Source organism: Ruditapes philippinarum, unplaced genomic scaffold (genome assembly GCF_026571515.1).
Source record: "Ruditapes philippinarum isolate M1 unplaced genomic scaffold, ASM2657151v2 ctg4367_1_1_1_1, whole genome shotgun sequence".
NCBI classification, from domain to species: Eukaryota; Metazoa; Mollusca; class Bivalvia; order Venerida; family Veneridae; genus Ruditapes; species Ruditapes philippinarum.
The window spans coordinates 174,025-196,379 of NW_026859066.1; the positions used below are offsets into that span (position 1 = coordinate 174,025).

The 22,355-nt window shown below is 32.3% G+C and overlaps 2 protein-coding genes and 1 pseudogene across 6 annotated transcripts in view; 2 read left to right on the plus strand and 1 right to left on the minus strand.

Moving 5' to 3' along the window:
* The first annotated feature begins 208 nt into the window (after window positions 1-208).
* LOC132755057 (ADP-ribosylhydrolase ARH1-like) lies at window positions 209-1,487 on the plus strand (annotated as a pseudogene).
* Window positions 1,488-5,608: 4,121 nt separating this feature from the next.
* LOC132755058 (uncharacterized) lies at window positions 5,609-7,303 on the plus strand. The gene is made up of 2 exons (XM_060745845.1): window positions 5,609-5,746; window positions 5,959-7,303. The coding sequence occupies exons 1-2, from the start codon at window positions 5,730-5,732 to the stop codon at window positions 7,103-7,105; spliced, it is 1,164 nt and encodes a 387-aa protein (XP_060601828.1). The 5' UTR covers window positions 5,609-5,729; the 3' UTR covers window positions 7,106-7,303.
* Window positions 7,304-13,089: 5,786 nt separating this feature from the next.
* Window positions 13,090-22,355, minus strand: part of LOC132755042 (transmembrane channel-like protein 7) — a 35,481-nt gene continuing 26,215 nt past the window's right edge. For 2 of the 5 annotated variants that reach the window (XM_060745829.1, XM_060745828.1), the window contains exons 13-17: window positions 20,679-20,809; window positions 19,469-19,624; window positions 18,374-18,650; window positions 15,580-15,636; window positions 13,090-13,969 (exon numbers count right to left, since the gene is read on the minus strand). In XM_060745829.1, the coding sequence (XP_060601812.1) occupies window positions 13,604-13,969; window positions 15,580-15,636; window positions 18,374-18,650; window positions 19,469-19,624; window positions 20,679-20,809 (987 nt within the window). In that variant the 3' untranslated portion in view covers window positions 13,090-13,603. Of the gene's footprint in view, window positions 13,970-15,579; window positions 15,637-17,199; window positions 17,226-18,373; window positions 18,651-19,468; window positions 19,625-20,678; window positions 20,810-22,355 lie in introns of those variants that run through there. The other 3 variants (XM_060745832.1, XM_060745833.1, XM_060745831.1) reach the window with 3 other exon arrangements.

Genomic DNA, 22,355 nt, shown 5'->3' on the forward strand with positions numbered 1-22,355 from the left:
TTTTCAATACCAAAAGAAAAAAAAAATAGAAAACCGGGGCCCCCCAACCTAAAAAATAACGATTTTTCCCTTAAAATTTAAAAGAAAGAAAAAATTTCCGTTCATTAAATTTTAGGTTTCTTTTTTATTTAAATTTAAAAACTTTAATCTCAAACTATTGAAAATTGTACCCTTGTGGATTTTGTGCTAAACTTTTAAAAAAGTTCTATATAATGAACAGAACACCTGACATTAAAATGGAAAATAAACCAGGAAGCATAATTTTGGTGAAAATAGGAAACCCAAGTAAAAATTCCGCAAATTAAAATGTGTCAAGTTAGAAATACAAGGAAATGTACTTTTTCTTTCACATGTCAGCAATTCAACTTTGTGTTTGAACGGACACTTGTTTTGCAAGCAACTCAAATTATCGGAAGTCTGAATTAAGAAATGAATCGAAAGAAAATGGAAACGAGTACGAAGTGTTGGTCAGTTCAAACAGGAAGAGAAAAATACATTGCTGGTATGGTTCTAAGTGCTGTCGGAGATGCTCTCGGCTACAAAAATGGTGCATGGGAATTTTGCATGCGAGGTGAAGAAATTCATAAAGAGTTAAAAGACATGGGCGGTATTAAGCATATTGAGGTAAGCTTACCTGATTGGACAGTTAGTGATGACACGGTGATGCATTTAGCAACTGCAGACGCTCTTGTTGAACACAAAACGTGTGAAGATAAAGAAAACCTTTATTCACTTCTTGCAGATGCATACCAAAAATGTATGGATGATATGGAAAATCGTTCCCCTGGTGTGACTTGCATGGATATGGCAAAAAAGTTAAAGCCATTCAAGGAAGCTGGGTATCGTATTCCGTTTAATCCGAGAGGAGGGGGTTGTGGGGCAGCCATGAGGTCAATGTGTATTGGACTGAGATATCCACGACCTGCTGACATTGAAGATCTTATCGAAGTTAGCATAGAATCTGGAAGAATGACCCATCATCACCCAACTGGATATCTCGGCTCTCTTGCTTCTGCTCTTTTCACTTCATATGCGGTTCAAAAGAAACCAGTAAGCGAATGGGGAATTGGGTTGATCGGATGTCTGGAACTAGCTAAGCAATACGTTTCTTCGTGCAAGGGCATTTTCGTGAAGAAAAATATAAAAAAGCTGGGGCTATTTTGAAAACAAGTGGAAGGCATATTTGAGATTGAGGAACATACACGAAGGTAAAAATAAGCCACATTTTCCGGCAGATAATGTCGTTAAACGAGATCAGTTTTACACGATGATGAGTTACGACAACTGGGGAGGGGCAAGCGGACATGACGCCCCGATGATTGCGTATGACGCATTACTTGCCTGCGATGGTGATTGGAGTGTATTATGCGATCGAGCCATGTTTCACGGCGGTGACAGTGACAGTACTGGTGCAATTGCAGGTTGTTTATTCGGCGTTTTGTATGGGGTCAGTGATGTTCCAAAGTGAAATTTTAAATTTTGAGTACCATGACCCAATTGAAAAATTTTTTGTCGAACTTTTTGTTTGCGTTTTTAAAATAAAAGTGTGAAAAACCCCTTTTTTTTCTTTCTAACTTTTAATTTTGACATAAAATTAAAATCATTACACATAAAACTACTTTGAAAAAAAAGCTTTTGAAAAACGTGTTTGTGTACTATACATTTCCATACATTTCTCGCTTTTAAAACAAAATATGTCCATTTATTACCAAATTATGTCCATTACAGTGTCATTAATGTTAAAATGTTAAGACATATAACTGTTCCCCTTGGGGTTTTTTATGAATCATATTATTCTTTCTTTTTATGATAGCAAATAATAATTGACATAATTGACTGAAATTGATATTTGATACAAGAAATATACATGTAACCATTGCTGTCCTAATGCTTTAGCAGACATTTGTATTCACTTTTTTATTAAACCTCTGTAGAATGATTAAAACAAAGAATGTTTCACTATATATAATACTTTGTCTCAATAAAAATTATATCTATAAATGTATCTGTAATCAATTAAGTGATCATTTTAAACACGATCCAGCAAACAAAACTCCAAGCGTTATACCTTATTGTCTGAGAATAAACGTTTTCAGTATGTGTACAATACATATATAAACCATTTTTTTGTGGTACTTTTCTCTGGACACCTGTTTTAATGAAATGCATAAAATATGCAAATATCATTGTATTTCTAAAAGTCTGAGACATTAATTTTATTTACCTTAAAGATGCATGCCTCCAGATGAGTCATACTATTTTGAGAAAATTAAACTTGAAAAAAAGATTTTATGAAAAGTAAAAAGATTTAAGAGTCAAATAATAATCAACATGTAGTGTGCGATTATGGTCTGATTTTTCAATATTTATCACCCGATTTTTTCTCCGTTCCTAATGTAATTGTGGTTATTTTTTCCTTTTTTAATCTCTTTTTGTTTTGGTAATTAACGTGGTGCTATGTGTAAATTATTTTCTTAGTTCGCTTCCCCAATGTCTTACTTTTAAATACATTTTATTTTTACTTTTTCATGAATCTTGTTTTGGTCGGTGGCTCCATAACGGAAGTGCCGATGGCTCTCATTTACACAGCTAGATCACCAAAATGTGAAAGAGACACTGTGTTTAGGCCTACGTTGATAATAGAGTACAACCCGATTTATGTATAGGTTAAAGTTTATTAGTACGTTTTTACAAAATTAAATTGGTCAGGCGCAGCGCAGCGCGCGACAAATTTGATTTTTTAAAACCTACTTATAAATTCTAACCGACTTAGTGTTTTAAATTATTTTTACAAAAAGTCGATTTACTAGACTGATTAACAGTGTGCCGATTTAACAAAGTCAATGTGTTACGATTCATTTAAAATACTACAATCCTATTGGACAAAACACTAAGCATGGAATGGTGTGTATTATTTAGTTTTACATAGTGTGAACCTATTAACAAACGCAATAAGCCAGTTGGTTTTTAAAAAGCAGAAGCGGATCCAGGGTTTATGTTGGGGGGGGCGTAATATTTAGAAAAGCTGGCATACAATTGGTGTAAGAATTGCAAGGTTTAATTGCATTCTGTTAGTTTTTGGTCGTTATCAACCTCATTTAATCGTTTGCAGCTGTCTCATTTAATCGTTTGCATTTGTTCTAGAAAACATGTCTTTATAGGGTTAAACTTTCAGGGCGAAAATTGATAGTCCACACGATTACGCAGAAAAAAAGGTATTCAGTCTCCAAGTGGTATAAAACACTACGTTATGGTACAAGCACTTGTAAGGTACCTACACATCAAATTTGATCGTCGTTCTTAAAGGGGAAAAAAGGAACTATTTAAGTCATATAAGGGCATTGACCCCCAAAAATGTGATGTTCAAGAAATCTGTCTATAAATCACTTATTAAAAAGGCTCTATAATATGACTAATAATAGAAAAATGTATAAATGATGACCTTGACCTTAGTGAAATCAAAACTTGAACGACTTTCAAGGTCTAAAAATCATACATTCCAAACACCTTGGCCATGGTTCATTAACTTATGTAGGGGTACACTAGACAATGGTGCTACAGACCAAATACCCTAGCTTAAGGTCATGTAACATCATACAAAAAAATAAAATATATTTCTTAAGAAGAAATCTTTTCAAAAATATATGATCCCGAGGCGGGTCATTTTCTGATCTCAGGGTCATAATTACGTAAATAACATGTAGCCTTCCACAAAGTAATGTTACATGTCGATATATATGTGTCCTAGGTCTGCACTTAAGTTTCCCATAAATGTAAAATTATGATAAGCCTTTATTATTAAGATAAGTGACTTCAAGGGTGGGTCAATTCTAACCTGGTGCATAATTTACATGACTTGCAGACAATCTCACGACGATTTGTTACATGCCAAATATCTTCGCTATGTGCATTGAAGTTTGTTTTAGAAGATAAAAAAAATAGTTTCATTTTAACGAGGGATGTTCGAAATGTATTGCTTATTTTTATCTGGAGACTTTAAATTTCAAGTTAGTTCAAACGTGTTCATTTCATGCTCTCGAAGTACTCCCCGTGGCTAGAAATGCAAAGTTTCAGCCGATGTATCCACTTCTTGAAGGCGTCACGGTACGCTGATTTGGGCACAGTAATAAGGTACTGATGAATGGCAGATCCAAGTGCCTGTCAGGACTTGTATTTCCGCCCAGCAAAGAAGGATTTCAATTTTGGAAACAAAAAGAAATCACATTGGGCAAGGTCTAGAAATAGGGGGGGGGGGTGAGGCAAAAACAGTTACTTTTTTTTCAAAAACGCCGAAACTATTGCGGAGGTATGAGCGGGGGCATTGTCATGTAGAAGACGGATATGCTTAAAACCAGTGACAAGGCATCGTTTCTTATAATACTTTTTCAGTTTCTTAAGTATTGCGTCTTTGTAGTACTTCCCATTGATACTTTTGCCCTTTTCCACCGGCACTTTTATTGCGACTCCTTCACCAGAGAAAAAAAACCTTCTTTGCACTCAAAGACCATCTGGCAATTATTGGGCGTTTGTTGTGTTTAGTGGCCCAGATTTTCTTGCTAACTTTTCTGACGGGCTCACAATAATGGACCTAATTTCATCACCTGTGACGACATGGCAAACTGTTTTTGTCATATTTTGGAAACATTTGAAGCAGCTTTTTGGCCACCTTAACCCGTTGCCTCTTTTTATCATCGGTCAACAGATGTGGCACCCATCTAGCAGAAATCTTTCTGACTTTCAAATGCTTCTTCAAAATAAAGTGAACCGTTCATAGCGATATGCCTACCTTTCGTGCAATAACACGAACTGTAAATCTGGCATCTCCTTCAATGATATCCTTTATTTTAGAAACGATCTCGTTACGAGATGCAGATTTTGGCCTACCTGATTTTGGTGCATTTTTGATGCATTCTACACCAGACTCAAATTTCTTTTTCCATTGTCTGTGTCATAAGACACACAAGAAAGCCCGTAAGCAGTAGAGAGTTCAGTCATCAACTGCTTCAAAGAGCAACCAAGTTTTGAGCGAGCTTTGATGTAAGCCCGTATTTCATCTTTTTTGTCGACGCTTCTACCAACCATTTTTTTACAGTGGTCAATGACTGCGTGTATTTAAATGGCAAATTGTATGTCGTACACTTAGTCTTACATGTACATTTATACACCGTTGTGTATTGAATTACTCTATACAGTTATGTCGTGTCCCACTTGGATCACGAGATAGAGGACAATAAGCAATTCTTTTCGAAGAGCTCTCGTAAGTCAATTATAGCTCTTTTTACATACCTGTACATCAGGCTAGAACCACTTATATAAATACAAATTGCATTCAACCGCGTGATTATGGAGATTTGTGAATAACGATGGAGGTAAGCTAAAAAAAGGAATAACGATACGCCGGTTACACATATTTATTTACAATGTAATACCAAACACCGACAATTTAAGTAGTAGGCCTATATAAATGCGATAGACACATATTTTAAATTCATATTATCAGTATGACTCAACACAACGTGTGATCAGGAGGTAATGGTTAATACAGGTTTATATTTGTAATTATCGGAAAACCACTTTGAGAATAAGAAACGGGGTTTTCCACGCTGCTTGTTTTGAAAATTCACTGATCTGGTTTTAATAGGGGTTTCCCGTCAACCATTTATATATATTTAGAGATACATATAGCGTCGACAAATGAAAGAAAACTTATTTCATGTTTCGATATCAGAATGGGTGCTTCGGACAGGTACGTTGATTTCTATATTTACTATCATATTTTGTTATCTAAATTATATGGAGTACGTTAATAGATTACACAGAAGTAAATTATATGTAAATATAATTTTAAGTAAAAAGGGCATTGAAACAATACAATATAACATAAATTTTATAGATATTTTACAATTTGAGATACTGCGTTTGTTCAATTATAAAAACGTTTTGAAAACTTTTTTCCAGCTCTTGTTGTGACATCGAAAATGAGTCGATGCTTATCAATGATCTAGTTCTCTCGGCAAAACAAGGGAATTTCCAAAAGGTCTGGGATATTATCGGCGAACCGGACAGCCCAAAGAAAGCTCATTTGTTGAACTGTATTCCCGATAATCGTCGATGGGGAGTATTACATCAAGCAGTTTTTTGGAATGATGTTAATATTTTGAAGAAAATACTTAAATATGAAGCTTGTGATGCCGATATGCGCGCAAAGAGATGTACATCAGAATGCGGTGACACGAGTGGACTGTGTGCTCTAGAAATTGCAAGAGCATACAAATACCCGGACATGGATAGAATACTATCGGCACACAGAAATAACATACTTGGACAAAAATTGCCAACATTTCAAACACAGCCACATTTAGGACTTCTTAGTTGCACAATCGCTGCGTATAAATCTACATTTCATCCGGGATATATCAGCCCATACAAATCAAATATTGAAATTTTGAATGATATCTGGAAGGACATAGAGAGCAATACTGCAAGATTTGAAGCTGTGAAGAAACAAGTTTGTGATGCTATGCACATCGTGTCAACCAAAAATGCGGAAATGATAATGGGTACTACGACCAAGGAGAATTTCTACAAGATGATTGTAAAGGCATACACAATTGAGACCAACTACCTTTACAATTACATCAGTATGGCTATGCGAAGACAAACAAGCATCCATAATTACAAGCCAACAGGAGATGACCTGGCCCTTGGACCATATGCTGTCATGTACCAAATGCTGTTGCTCTTTTGGGACAAAATAACCCCTGAAAGCGGGATAACGTACCGCCAGATGAAAATGATCAAGGAGGATGTAGACATGTATACTGAAGGTACGGCTTTCTATTGGCAATCTGTTGTTTCGTCAACAAAAGATGAGGTAAACGCCCAAAGTTTTCCAACAGTTGAAAATGTTGCAGGTGATAATATTGTTTTGTTTATAATTGACAACAGTGCAAAATGTGTATGGCAACCAAAAAATATCGAAAAATATGCCTCGCATGACGAGAATGAAAGAACATATCCAGCAGGAGCCAAATTTAAGGTCATGAAAGCAGGCAACTTTTGTGAAGAGAACTATCAAATAAAGCTAAAGCTGCTGCCACAATAGACTAGGTCAGCTGTAGGTTAACTTTCTCTGTCTTGAAAGACAATCAATAATATCATTCTATCTAATACAGACAGACCAAACAAAAAGGAATTTTCGTCATGTATGCATATTCATGTATGTATTATTATCTTATATTTATGTTAATACATCTTCATTAGATAAAATAAAGCTTTTACAAAATCAATTTACAAACGGAAATGAACATGTTTAAGTTTGTCTGTATGGAAACAGCCTTAAATTATTTTATAATTTATACGACATTGCTATACATGTATACTAGAAGCAAATAACAATATATATTTGTGTGAAATACATGTACTTTGTTACATAGCTTTCCATCATTCATTTGAAATTGTTACGAATATTGTATGTCTATATGTCTTTATGAAATGTCAAATTTTTATTTTGTCTCATTTCATTTTATTTTAAAACTGTAAATAAATGATTGGTGTTGTTTTAAATTTGAGGCATTTGAGAACCGGTAGTACAAGCACCTTTTCTTATTTCCTTGTTTGGTTATTTCGTATTCCCATGTTTGATTACTTCTAATTCCCTTGTTTGGTTACTTAAGTCATATTTACTCCGTAAGTTTTTTTGGTGACACGAAAGCTTTATATAACAAATACTAGTACATCCCTCCACTTAGCTAATTATGGAGATTATCGGATTTTTAATCCAAGGGTCACTGGTTCGATTATCGGACAACCCGAAATTTCTTCGCGACGAGAATTCTCGGACACCAGGTGTGATGGTCATTTGTCTCTCATCCATGGTGAACCAGTAGTCAGTTGCTTAGTTACAATCTGGAAATTACTGGTTACTGGAAAAGTTGGTTAGCTGGACCAAACTTCAAGATATGGCCAAAAATGTGTAACAATCGTCGTAAAAACATCTCCCTACATTATCATGTCATAAATGGCTATCATAAAAAATGACAGTAGGCCTAGAGATCGACAATGGACCGATACGTTCATAGTATGCTGCCCCTAAAAGTTATATTACACGTTATCTTCTGAATGTATTGTTATCAAACATCAATTTCAAGATTGCTCTAACAAACGGTGTCACCCATCGTGCAATCTTCAAAAATAATGTTTCATACATTGTATGGTCTATACTTTATTTTCTCAGAAACTTGAAGCTTTATCATTTTTTTTTTCTTTTCTTCAACTGCATCTCAAAGATTACGTTTTTAAAGCTGCACGCCTCCAGATGAGCATAAATATTTCAAATAAAAATAAAAATTGAGAAAACTGTACTAATATTTTAAGAAAGGTAAAAACATTCAAGATTCGTGTTTTAGTTTACATGTTATTTCGTTTTAAGACCGATTTTGCAGTATTTTATCAGCATATTTCTACTGCGTTACTAACGCAGTAAGGGCTGTTTTTGCATATTTTGACCTCTTTTCGGTTATTTGCATAGATTGTGCCGAGTGAAACATGTAAAAAACTTTATTTGTTCACCTCACAATATTTTACTTTCAAATACATTTTCAAAATTTTCCTGAAAATTAACATGAATCTGGAGGCGTGCTGCTTTAAAATCTAATGTACAGTAGTTAATTTACACAGAAAGATTGTTAAGGAAAACAATGCAGAGATCCCCAGATTAATGTATCAGAAATGCTTGACTGCAGCTCTTATGGTATATCATAAACAATAAAGAGCTTTGTCAGCACATACACAGATGTATAATGTTTAAAGTGTAATACATATTTCATAAATTTGTAACGTTGGATCGCAATTGAAGCGAACAAAAACCACACACAAATACATAATGCTGAAAATATTTTATTACCATGTATTTACATGTATATGAAAAACTTAAAAAGGAGCATTAATTTTTCAAAATTTAATACAATGTCATGTGGACGGAATGTGAATATTTCTTCAAAGTGTTTTCTAAATATGAGTAAAGCTTAACAGTTCATAAAATAAAACTGTAAAATATATTTCTTTAAATTGACAACACAGAAAATAATAATTTTCCTTATAAAATATGTATTTATATTATCAATCTGAGTTAATTCCAGACTTGTCAGCTCTCGATGAATATGCATAGGTAAATAGTAAAATGTAACATAAAAGTACACAATTTTTTTTTTTTTTACAATTTCCAATGACCCCATTTTAAGGTTATTCAAATATCACTCTTATTCTGTCATGCAGGTTCATAGAAAACAAAGCTTTAGTTGATGACAAATATTAAAACAAACATACAAAAGTATATGGACAATGTATCATAATATAATTATAAAGTTATAATAAGGTTGATTTTAGTAATATTGTTATGAAATTTGTCCAATATTTATAAATTATTGTGAAACACATGATACTTCTATCTCAGACCATCATCAACCTGATACAACACTGGTAATAGTTGTCTACTTTTACAATTTTCTTAAACTTATGATTTAACAATAACTGTCAGTAAGACAGTGCGCGTTTCACTATTTTCAGTCCTTGACAGTAAGAAAAGGGGGCATAACTAAATCATTTATTAAATCAAAGTTAATGGGACCTGTGCCATCACTGAGAACATTAAATGTAGAAAGTTTCAACCCAAACCCTTCTACAAACTTGCAAAAGGGTTATGCAATGCCTACGCTGAGTCGAGTACAAAGTTCTCCCTTTTCTTTAAATAGGAGAGCTAAAAAGTCAGAATAGCAAATAATAATTAGATAACAAAAGTTATATAAACATGAGCTGTCCATAGATAGAACAGTTTGCTTGACTATTCTCAGTATTTGATAGTAGTATAAGAGCCTGGATAATTTAAGAATTAACAATGAGGAAGATTTCATTCAGAAATATTAACATAATGTACATGACATAGTTATGAGTCTTGGATATTGACCAAAAAATTGTGTTAAGTTTACGAAGAGCCTGTTTTCATTCAATATTGTAATTCAAAAAGCATTAATCAAGTGAATACAATCAGTACTTTTATGAAAGATCATGTTGCAAGCAAAGCTTAAACCAAAAATTTTCTAAATTCATAAAGGCCATAATTCAGTCAAAACACATGTCATAGCTATGGGCCTTGAATTGTGACCTCCAAATATGATCCTAAAGATATGTATTAAGTTTTATGCGAATACCTTCGATAGTTAAAGATCCTGTAACACATTTTTTTCATGGTTTTATTTCAAAGATATGATGCTCAAATTAAGATTTGTTAATAATTTAAGTTCCAATAAGCATTATTTATAAAGATATTACCGAATTTAAAATTTCATGCAAATAAAGGGAGGTAATTAGAAATTTATTTTCTATAAATTCTTAGCCAAAGTTTCCATTAAGAAATGAATGCATATAATTTATTGATTAAATATAATGTGCATAAATATTTGCAGTACACATTTTACATATTCTTCAGTGTTTGAAAATTGTTTTATTTGCATAATTATATACATATTTAATGTTTTGCAAGTGTGGTATACAAACACTCATTCAGTAACCTATTGTCACAGGTTACTGTACATTTAGGTTCTCATTGACCGCCGTACAGTGACCTACTTGTACAGTGACAGTGACCTACTTTTCGGCTCAAAATTCTTATCTTTGGCTAATTCTCCGTGGAAATTGCATGGAGGTAAAATATCACTACTTTGTGGTTCAAAAATAACCCTTTAAGGACCTGACTGGTAACATGTCCGGGGTCCGTTTTCGACAGCGAAAGCTGCATTTTGTGCCCGAAAGGGCGGATGGACCCTCATTAAGCATAGAATAGAAGAAGAAGAAGAAGTATACAAACACTAACAATATCAATCACAAAACATACAGGATCTTTAAGACTGATCTTGTACGAAAAACTTGAACTAAGAAAATATTGTGAAAAGTGCCATAATTCAGTCAAAATCAGTGAGAGAGTTATGGACATTAGCAACTGACCTTCAATTATGATACAGCAAACATGTATATAGTTATAAGTAAAAACCTTTAGTTGTTTTGAAGAATAATGTATCATGCAAACACATTGACCATGAAATTCAAAGTTCAAAAAGGGCCATAATTCTACCAAATCCATGCTAGAGTTATGGGCCTTGGATAGTGACCCCCTATAATACTCTCAAATACATGTGTCAAGTTACAAGCAAATATCATTAGTGGTTGATGAGATATGATGTTGAATGCAAAACTTTAACCAGTGTTACTCCTACGTCAACATTCACGCCATGTGAATATGATAGCCTTACTATTCTTCCAAAAGTCAAGCTAAAAATACAACAACAATAAAACAGTACATTGTACAACACGTTCAATATATAAATATTCATATGAGTTATTGCTGCTGTGAACAAAGGCGTTAACATATCTTTTAAAAGTATAATTTATGCACAAACATCACTTTGAGACCAGCTCAGAAATAAAAATAATAAATGATAGTTCAAGCATGAACAAGAGATTGTAAATAAACATAGAAATATATGTATAAATATATCAACCAAAGTAGGTACATAATTGAAGCATGATAATAAATTAAGTGTACAGATTTAAAAATATCTAAACAGTGTTCAGACAGCCACACAATAAATGTATAATTATCATATTTTGAGTTTATACCAAAGAAAAACAAAAAAACAGAATTTTAACCAATTTGAGCAGTGCGGACAAAGATCAGCTGGCATATATGTGCTGTCGCTTGACAAATCAAAAAGATGTATGGTCTTGTCAAAATTAAAACAGAAAATGGTTTAATCATAAAGCAATATAAAAAAGTAAAATAAAAAGTTAAAGGAACTCTACTGAGGTTTATAAGCCTAAAAACATAAAATCTTAATTTTTCACATAGACAAACATGAGCACTTAAAATAGAAACATAAATAAGATATAATTAAGAAATATATAAGAAATATATTAAAAATCGTATGTCTGTGCTATTTTCAGTCCGATTTGAGTGAAAAGCGTTTAAACACTTTTCAATTTTGGGTAATTTTTCACTATTATAATAATTATTCTGGAAAAACGGAGCGAGCTAATGATCTGAAATTTTGCACATAAGTTATTGGTATAGATCTAAATCAAATGGAGTAATAATCTCAAAAAAGTATTTCCAGTCCCATCATGTCAAAAAACCTCAGTGGAGTCCCTTTAATATTAGACATCTATCTACATTTAAATGATATTTTTTCATGATATTATTTTTTGTAGAGCTATCTGCCCACTGAACTTTTATCCTGCTTGCAGAAACTGATTCTACTCATACAGCTAGTGCAGACCAAAATCAGCTGGTAAACAATGCACACCAAGATCAGCTGGTAAACAATGCACACCAAGATCAGCTGGTAAACAATGCACACCAAGATCAGCTGGTAAACAATGCACACCAAGATCAGCTGGTAAACAATGCACACCAAGATCAGCTGGTAAACAATGCACACCAAGATCAGCTGGTAAACAGTGCACACCAAGATCAGCTGGTAAACAATGCACACCAAGATCAGCTGGTAAACAGTGCTGACCAAGATCAGCTGGTAAACAATGCACACCAAGATCAGCTGGTAAACAATGCACACCAAGATCAGCTGGTAAACAATGCACACCAAGATCAGCTGGTAAACAATGCACACCAAGATCAGCTGGTAAACAATGCACACCAAGATCAGCTGGTAAACAGTGCACACCAAGATCAGCTGGTAAACAATGCACACCAAGATCAGCTGGTAAACAATGCACACCAAGATCAGCTGGTAAACAATGCACACCAAGATCAGCTGGTAAACAATGCACACCAAGATCAGCTGGTAAACAATGCACACCAAGATCAGCTGGTAAACAATGCACACCAAGATCAGCTGGTAAACAGTGTGCACACCAAGATCAGCTGGTAAACAGTGCACACCAAGATCAGCTGGTAAACAGTGCACACCAAGATCAGCTGGTAAACAGTGCACACCAAGATCAGCTGGTAAACAGTGCAGTGTGATCATGTTCGCACTGGTCACTAATATGTTAGTACTCACTATCAAATTTTTCCCTACAAAAGGTAAATGGTTTTGTTCATAATAAAAGAATGGGCAAGTCCATTTAAGATATCAAGCATGGTAATGGTAAACTGAAAGTTAAAGAGAATGAACAAAATCACACATTATATGCAGCTCTTTACAAGTTATTGCATATATTTTACATTATGAATATTTCCATCACATGTTTAATATATTCACAAATCAAATTACTGTAAACAGCCTGTCATAACCCAAATCATTAATGTTACAATTTATTGTCCTAACCTATGGTTATATTTAATTTCAGTTTCTTATACCCAAACATTATGATGACCAATCAAATGTATTTTCCAACTTTCTGGTAGGAATGAAAGAAATAATTGCTTATCATATGTTTCAGAGAAAAAATGTTCTTATAAAAATATAATACTAGTTATAATACTAGTAAACAAATGTAATACCTTATGTTAAATAAAAATATCACAGAAAAAAATTATCACAAAATATTGTTCTACATCACTGTATATTACAAAGTATGTGTATTTAGTCTACCAGTCATCCAGGGCTTCTTTTGCCGTCTTTTTACTAGAGTTGTTTGCAAACAGGGGAGATGACCCATGTCCATTGTTTGGTGTAGAATCTTTCACAGGATCACTTTTTAGAACTGGTGCCCTGTAACTAGGTGTGTTATTTACAGGAGAAGGTTGATTATCTGCCGTAGATACCAGTTTTGCTGGTGGAGAGGATCTGGTATTCACTGGTAGGACGACTGGAGGAGGGCTGGACTTGTTGACAAAATGGGAGGTGTCTGGAGACGGATTATTCCAGGTGTTTTCACGGAAATCAGCAGCTGGTGTCACAGGTTTTACATCTTTTTCATTTTTGTACAATGCTGGTTGAGGAGCTACACCATTCTGTAATATCAAAACATTTTATGATCAATGACATGTTATAGAAATTTTTTATAAGACTTCAAACTTATTTTGACCATTTATAATAAATATGAGTCTTCAAGCAATTCATTACAGAATAAAAGTGATTGCAAAATTAGTCATGAAAACTGAAACAAACTAAACTGAAAATAAATGTAACACTATATGCTTCAGCATACTGATTATTTCAAAAAAATAAATATTAAAAAAGGCTTAAGAAGTTGCTGTATTAAAACAAAAAATACACTGACACTAAAATGTGATTTATTAAACTGGCTTAAAACTTCTAAAATTTACCAAAGCTGTAATATATGTGACAATATATGACAATGTACTACTTTATGTCACTCTTCAACTAATCTATGCAATTTACACTTGTAGACATTCTAACAGTAGGAGAGGCAATATAATGTTTAAAGAAACAGTGATTAAAATGTTGTATTAGTCAATCCAAAATGTTAAAAAATCAAACAATTGTGCACACAAACAAGACAAAATTCAGCCACTTTGGTTGTATTTTATATAATATGATTGTTTTCCCTTTATCTGGAATAATTCTTTTTTATTTTGGTCAAGCTAGCATGTCCATGTAGTTGGCTGGTCATAGATACATGGGTTTAAAATAACAGGCAGATAAGAATATAAAAAGATGATCCTTTACTTAGTTAAATAATCATATTTTTATCACAGTGACTTTCCTTTCATAATAAATGTCCTTCTTGGCAATTATATTGTATCAGCCAATTATTGCACACTTTGATAAAGGGAAGTAGTACAAAGTAAAAAACATACAAATTCTATCTTTTCATGTTTAAATCATCTCCCTTCAATTTCATCATACTACTACAAAGATTAAGTGTATATACAAGAACAACAACTTTATTATCCAAACCACTGTTTTATGACAAAGCAGTGAGAAAAATACTAGACTGTTATGACTGAATTAATCCACCACTAGTAAACAAATATACTGTGACACTGTAAATCTACAAAAACTATTTATATTTTTAAACCAAAAAGAAAATCAATCTAATGTTCATTGATTGTAGAGGCATGTGAGAATTGCTGCAAAAATTTCATTTTGCATTTCTATTTAAAATACATAATTTTAACATAAATAGTAATTCAAATATCAAGATATTTGTGCAATCAAATGATAAATGCAGATACCACTTTGACACTGTGAACAAACAATGACAAAAGTTAGAAGAATGTAGAAAAAACTAGTCTAGTTCTTTTACCCCAATGACCTGTACCTAAATATCATTAAAGTTTATATCTATAAAAAAGTACACATATGCAGAAAGTAGCTACATATCAAAACTTATTCAACATATGAAAGCACTACAGACTTTATGGGGTGAATTTGAACATTTAACAATAATGACCTTGACCCAATTAACCTTTAACCCCAAACATTCCAAATACCTATGACACAAACACACATATATAAATATATGTGTGTGTCATTAACTGGTAATATAAAAATGTGAAAAAAATACGGCAAGAAAGACCAGAAGTGAAAGTACACAAAATGTTAGTGGCTTCTATTAGTATATTTTAGGAAATATGCATTTTGTCAGTGAACATACCACTGGTGAGAGAATTATGCTCTTTTCTTTTCCATACAAATTTATTTCTTCTGTTTTCTAAGACAAATAGACAAGAAAAAGTACCATCAACATCTATATAGTCTTTGAAAATAGTGTTTTTTTTCTATGTGTAATTAGTAATTGGGAATAAAATGTGCTGTGATGTAAACAGACTTTCATTTTAAAAGAAATAAAAACGTTATTAATAAATGGTTTAGAACAACTAAAATAAAAACAAAAAAATCAATTTTTTTATATAATAAACATAAGTTATGTTTAAAATTAGCCGTTTTCTGACTTAAAACCAACTCTACCCATTACAACTGTTAAACATGACATCCGTATCAAAAACCTTCAAAACAAAACTATTTTTGTAAGACATTGGACTAAATTTATGAATTTGCTTGAATTTTATCCTGACATTACTGTTGTCAAGGGTTATATATGTTATTGTATTCATCAGGTAATTATCAGACATTTTTTTTTTCCCTTAAATATGTCTCACGGTAGAGAGTACAAGTCTGATCAAAATCTGTCAATACTTCTTGAAACATTTAGGGAGCATAAAAATAGTTGCATCCATTAGTTTTTGGAGATATTTTACACATTAAACTATAAAGTATTGTTCATTTCTTTTATTAAGAAACTTATATTCACGTCAAACAATCAACAAACCAAATCAATCAAATCAAACAAGACAAGGCTAATGGTTTTATTTGTACAAAGAAATAAAAAAAAACATGCTACATGCTATACCTAACCTAAAGCACTATTTAAATGATCTTTGTGAATTAATTACACACATTTTAAATGCATCAGATTAAGCAATATCTATCAAATATTTAAGTTCTTAAACTTTCAGTTGCTAGTCCAACTGCTACTAAAGGATATAATATTATATTTTTACAAACAAATTTGGCCATAATTATTGTGCCCAAAGAATGAATGCAAGCAAAACCATGTTGTCCGTAGGATATTTTTGGCCATGCAGTAGAACATTTTTGGCCAGATAATTTAAACACACAACATCAACACCAATGGCCAATGGTCTCAAATGTAAAATTATTATTAAACAGTACACAATAAATCAACATTAAAAGCTGCAAAATTATTTAAACCATCTATAAGAAAGCTTTTTAACTTTGATAAGTTATGGAAAAGAAGTCTCTGTAACAATGTGTTAGTACAAACAAGCAAAACTTACCAGTGCTGGAGTGATAAGAGAAGAAATAATTGGGATCATAGTGAATACAGGATCAAACAAGTTATATATAAAACAGGGTGAAAGTGCTGTATAAAGTTGCTCAAACCAGGATAAAATAGATAGCCAGGCTTAAAGATTCTAGACTCATATCTGTTCTAACTGTAACTCATTATGTTTGGTATATATACTAACATAATATAATAATACATGACATACATCAATATACGATAAAGGCAGTGATTCTAACTAGGGTATCTCCTCCTGTCACAGGGAATCCTCACTTGTCACAAAAGTCCTACAACTTTTACATTTCACCATTTACTGTACAATATCCCTCTAGAGTTATTCATAATGAGTTAAGTTTGACTTCAAGCAATATGAGCCTAGTAACTTGTATAAATTAATGTCATCACTACCTATTGTTAACCAATCACCATAGATCCTGTGTGATAAAAAAATGTTCCAAGTATTTTTCATAACTTGATGATTCATATGACTAAAGTCTGGGACAAACGATAAGTTATCGTATGTCCCAGCTAAAGTGTAGAAGATATTTGCAATTTGAATATATCAGTTATAAAATATCTTATCAATTACTTTTGTCTGACTCAATGGTCAATTAGATAAAAACATTTCAGTATCTTTTAACAAAAATAAAATAAGAATTTCTTAACTTTTAAATTTCAGGTCACATGTATTATATATAAACAAAATAAGAGTAAGAATGCAACTAAAGATAACTTAAGATTGAAAACATTTAGTTTACAAATACAAGAAAACAAAGACATTTTACACATTAATTCTACATTAAATGAAATATAAAATATTATATACTGATAATCAAATAAAAAAGAGAAGAAATTTATATTCTTAACCAATTTAAATTTTAGACATTAAAATCTTTTATTATTTTATTAACTTTTCATTAAATTTTCATTGATAAATAGAAGTTATGGGTGGGATTTAGATGGTTTTTAGTAAAAATTAATAATAAATTCTAACACTGAAAAGGACCATTATTGATAAGTTATAGTTTGTAGTAGATTCTTGACTGGCTATATGGCCCAATATATATGGCCCAGTTGAAAGCTTATTACCTTTGCTGTTAGGCAATAGTTATATTGCAAACAACTGTTGACATATTGCCATATAACCTGTCAATAGTTTGTGTAGGGATTTGATAATACTGCATAATTCCATTCTTTAATTAAAATAAAAATTTATTAATAAATTTGCTGCAACTTTGAATATAAACAATTATGATTAAAGAATTACAGTATATAGGTAGGCTGTCCAATGAAATTAGAGTTGATGTTATAAAACATGCAGTATTATACAATTAAGTAGATTTAGATTAACCAGGATTGAAGGAAAGAGATAAATTTGAAAACTATTGGGTATTAGAATATATATGATTTTTAAAAGTTGGTAACAAGTATTTCTTTAAAACATCTATGAAAACGAATTTATCAGAAATTATAATAACAGAGAATTCAATGTTCACCAGATACAGAGTATCTTTGAAGAATTAAAAAAAGGTAAATTTAAATTTGATTGACATATTTCATTTTATTTTATCATCTTATTTACCTCTACTCCAATATCTCCATTCTTTTCTGGAAAATCTGAATTCTTCACAGGTTTGCTCTTCCCTTTTACAACAGGTGGTGGGGGTGTCTCATTAATTGTTTTAAGCTGAGGTTTTTGATAAGGAGGTGGTTGTTTTTTAGGAGGTTCTCCTGTCAGCTCTGCAATTCTTGACAGCAGATATTGTTTATCCTTTCCTTCTAATACTAACTGATCTTTCATATTTTCAACAAGATCTTTGTGTGCCGAGTTTAATGCTGAACAATAGTAGATTGCTAATCTAAAATAACAAAGAAAACATCAACTGAAACATTGCTTCACATGTAAAATGTTGCTAAAATGTCTATAATATTTATTATTGACTTTATAATATAATGCTATGAGCATGCTTGTATTTATAAATGTTCGGTTGGTTTTTATTTGATTGTAAGACATTTTTGGTCATATCTTGGTGGTCAGTCCATCTTAGAGTATTCCCTGGTTAAATAACAAGTAATTATATGTTTCTCCACAAGTGACCTACAATTGATCTCATGAGATTGATACAGAGAAATTTCACCTCACCAGATGACCAATCCAGTGACCCCTTTTAACAAATTAAATGCACCTATTAAACTAAGTGTCTGACAGATTGTATAAATAAATCAAAATCTTACTTACAAATACAAATTCTGTGTAACAATTAATTCTGTGTTAAAATATCACTTACTTACTACCTTCATGCAATATTTGCAAATCATTTTTATGGATCATTTATTCACTATTATCTAAAAGATCATGCAGTATTCAATTTGTAAACTGCTTATCTGATATACCATAGTTGTTACCGAAACACCTTATTTGTCCCCAACATTTGTCATGATACATTTTTATCATTACATGTACATGCCAAAATGTCTTGCCTGTACCTACAGCCATGTCAGCCTCTACAAAATGATCATGATCTGCACTTTTCTCTTTTCAGTCTGTATATATTTTTGAAAATTTCCCCTAAATACACATAATTATGGTCTTGTCCAGACTGAAAGATGGACTGAAGTTTATTTTAGATTTAATGAGGTGAGATTTATTCAGACATGAAATATAATTGTTACTTACAACAACAGTATAAGAAGACTTGACACAACAGCAGCAGATGTTACTATATTCCATACTGTCTGGAACCAGGAAGCAGCATTGTTAATCTGTACATCAATAATGTCTGATGGTTTATTATATATCCTAAATGGTCCACACATAGGTGATGGGTCCATGCTGCAATAATAATGAACACAATAAGGTAAGAAACTGGCAAAAACTAAAATAACCCCTAATAATACAAAGTTACTGATATAGTTGGTAATATCATAATTTTTGTGCCATCAACAAGAGTATCATTTGCATCTTTAAATATCAACAATCAATAATTATTTTCTTACAAAATGGAAAAGGATTAAAGAGATGTTAATGGAAACATTAAGTAAACTAACTTTTTCATACCTAGTTGTTTCATTTTGTTACCAATTAAGTTAAATAAACACACAATGATAACTTATTACCAACAGGTACAAATAACAACTTAATTGAATAAGGTAAACCCTACAGGTACAAATAACAACTTACTTGGATAAGGTATACCCTACAGGTACAAATAACAACTTACTTGGATAAGGTATACCCAACAGGTACAAATAACAACTTACTTGGATAAGGTATACCCTACAGGTACAAATAACAACTTACTTGGATAAGGTATACCCAACAGGTACAAATAACAACTTACTTGGATAAGGTATACCCAACAGGTACAAATAACAACTTACTTGCATAAGGTTTACCCAGCTGGTACAAATAACAACTTACTTTGATATGATATACCCAAACAAGTACAAATAACAACTTACTTGGATAAGGTTTACCAAGCAGGTACAAATAACAACTTACTTGGATATGATATATCCAAACTTACTTGGATAAGATATACCCAACAGGTACAAATAACAACTTACTTGGTTAAGATAGACTAGACAGGTGCAAATAATAACTTACTTGGATAAGGTATACCCTACAGGTGCAAATAACAACTTACTTGTATAAGGTATACCCTACAGGTGCAAATAATAACTTACTTGGATAAGGTATACCCTACAGGTACAATTAACAACTTACTTGGATAAGGTATACCCGACAGGTACAAAGAATAACTTACTTGGATAACATATACCCTACAGGTTCAAATAACAACTTACTTGGATAAGGTATACCCGACAGGTACAAAGAATAACTTACTTGGATAACATATACCCAACAGGTACAAATAACAACTTACTTGGATAACGTATACCCAACAGGTACACAGATGAGGAAGAATGCTATCATCAGAATCACAGTAAAGAAGGAGTTAGATTTTGAAGCCTGGTAGGGTTTCTCAGGAGGCACTGTATTATACATTGCTGACAACTGAAATATTAGATGACTGTCTATTATATAGTTGTAAAAACTTACAATGAAACCAAATAAAATCTAATAACCACCTGAAAGAAGGCCTTCACAGTGCCCAAAAGTATGTATTTTTCCAGATCAGAAGAGAATTTCTAAACAAGTTTATTTTGAACAATGTCTACTAATTTTTTTCTTTGCTTGTTTTGGTATAAAGTTTGCATGGACTCATGAAACTTTAGAGGCAAAGCATTAAAAATTGACTTACATTAAATGTTTATTACTAAGTATGAAATAATATAACAAAAACATCTCTTTTCATTCTTAGTTACCTTATGAGAAATGAATGGGTGATAATTATCCAAATTTGTCAAAATAAAAGTCTAAATAAATTTATTTCTATAAAATATATGGTATGAGTTTGAGATTGATGTACTACACTTCTCCTTCAACAACATTTCAATAACAATACTGTAACCCAACGAATATTCACGACCAATTAATATTCGCTTTATTCGCGGATGGCCACGAAGCGCGAATATTTGTTTGCGCGAATAAGTCCGCACGATTTCGCGAATAAATTGGAGAGAAATTTTTATTTTAGACTTTGTTCATGCAAAGCTACTTGACCGGATGTATTCGAATTTTATGGGCACCTGTTAGGAAGTAATGAATTGTTATGAATATTCCCATAAAGCAATAAAAACACAAACTAAGTAAACTACTACTATTTTATAAATATCAAAAGAAATAATTTGCCTTTTGTCCTCAAGTCCAGTGACCTCGACCTGTTTGGACCCTATAAAATAAATGTTTGAATAAATCGTATGACAAAAGTGGGAAAACTATCGAGCATCACAAAAGGCTATTGTTTTCTGGATCCTATAAAATAATTGTTTGAGTGAATTGTTAAGACAAAGGTGGTATAAACCTATTGAGCATCACAAAAGGGATAGGGTGTACATAATTACAAACAGTGAAATACAAAATAGTTTCATACTAGTATCGATTTTTACCCGACAAACTTAACAGCCTGTATAGCTCAGTTGTTTAAATTGGTTAGATTGCGGACTCATATAACATAATTTTCTCGTTGTTGGTTCGATCCCTGATTGGAGAAGGTATTTTTTTATGAAACTCTTAAATTGAATTTCTTAAAGACTTTTTTTAGATAAACTGTGTTCCATAGTCCAGTTACCACTGCATTCTGAGGGTTTATTTTTTATCAACCACCCTTTTAACGACATGTTTAGAAATGAAGACGAACATTGCGTACATGTACATATATAAATAAATTTGTTGCTGAATTGTGATCACAATTCACTTGCCAATACAATATAAGGCTAGCGTATTGTTAATCCCATTTATGACAGCAATAATGACCTCAATTATTGAAGATTAATAGTCGGCTAATGGATTTTATGGCCCCATCGGACTTTCTAATCCGCGAATATTTTTTTTCGGAAATCAAGAAAACGCGGAAATTAATATTCGCGAATATGTCCGACCTCGGCAAAACGCGAAAATTTGTATTCGCGAATATAAATTGGGTTACAGTATATTGTCT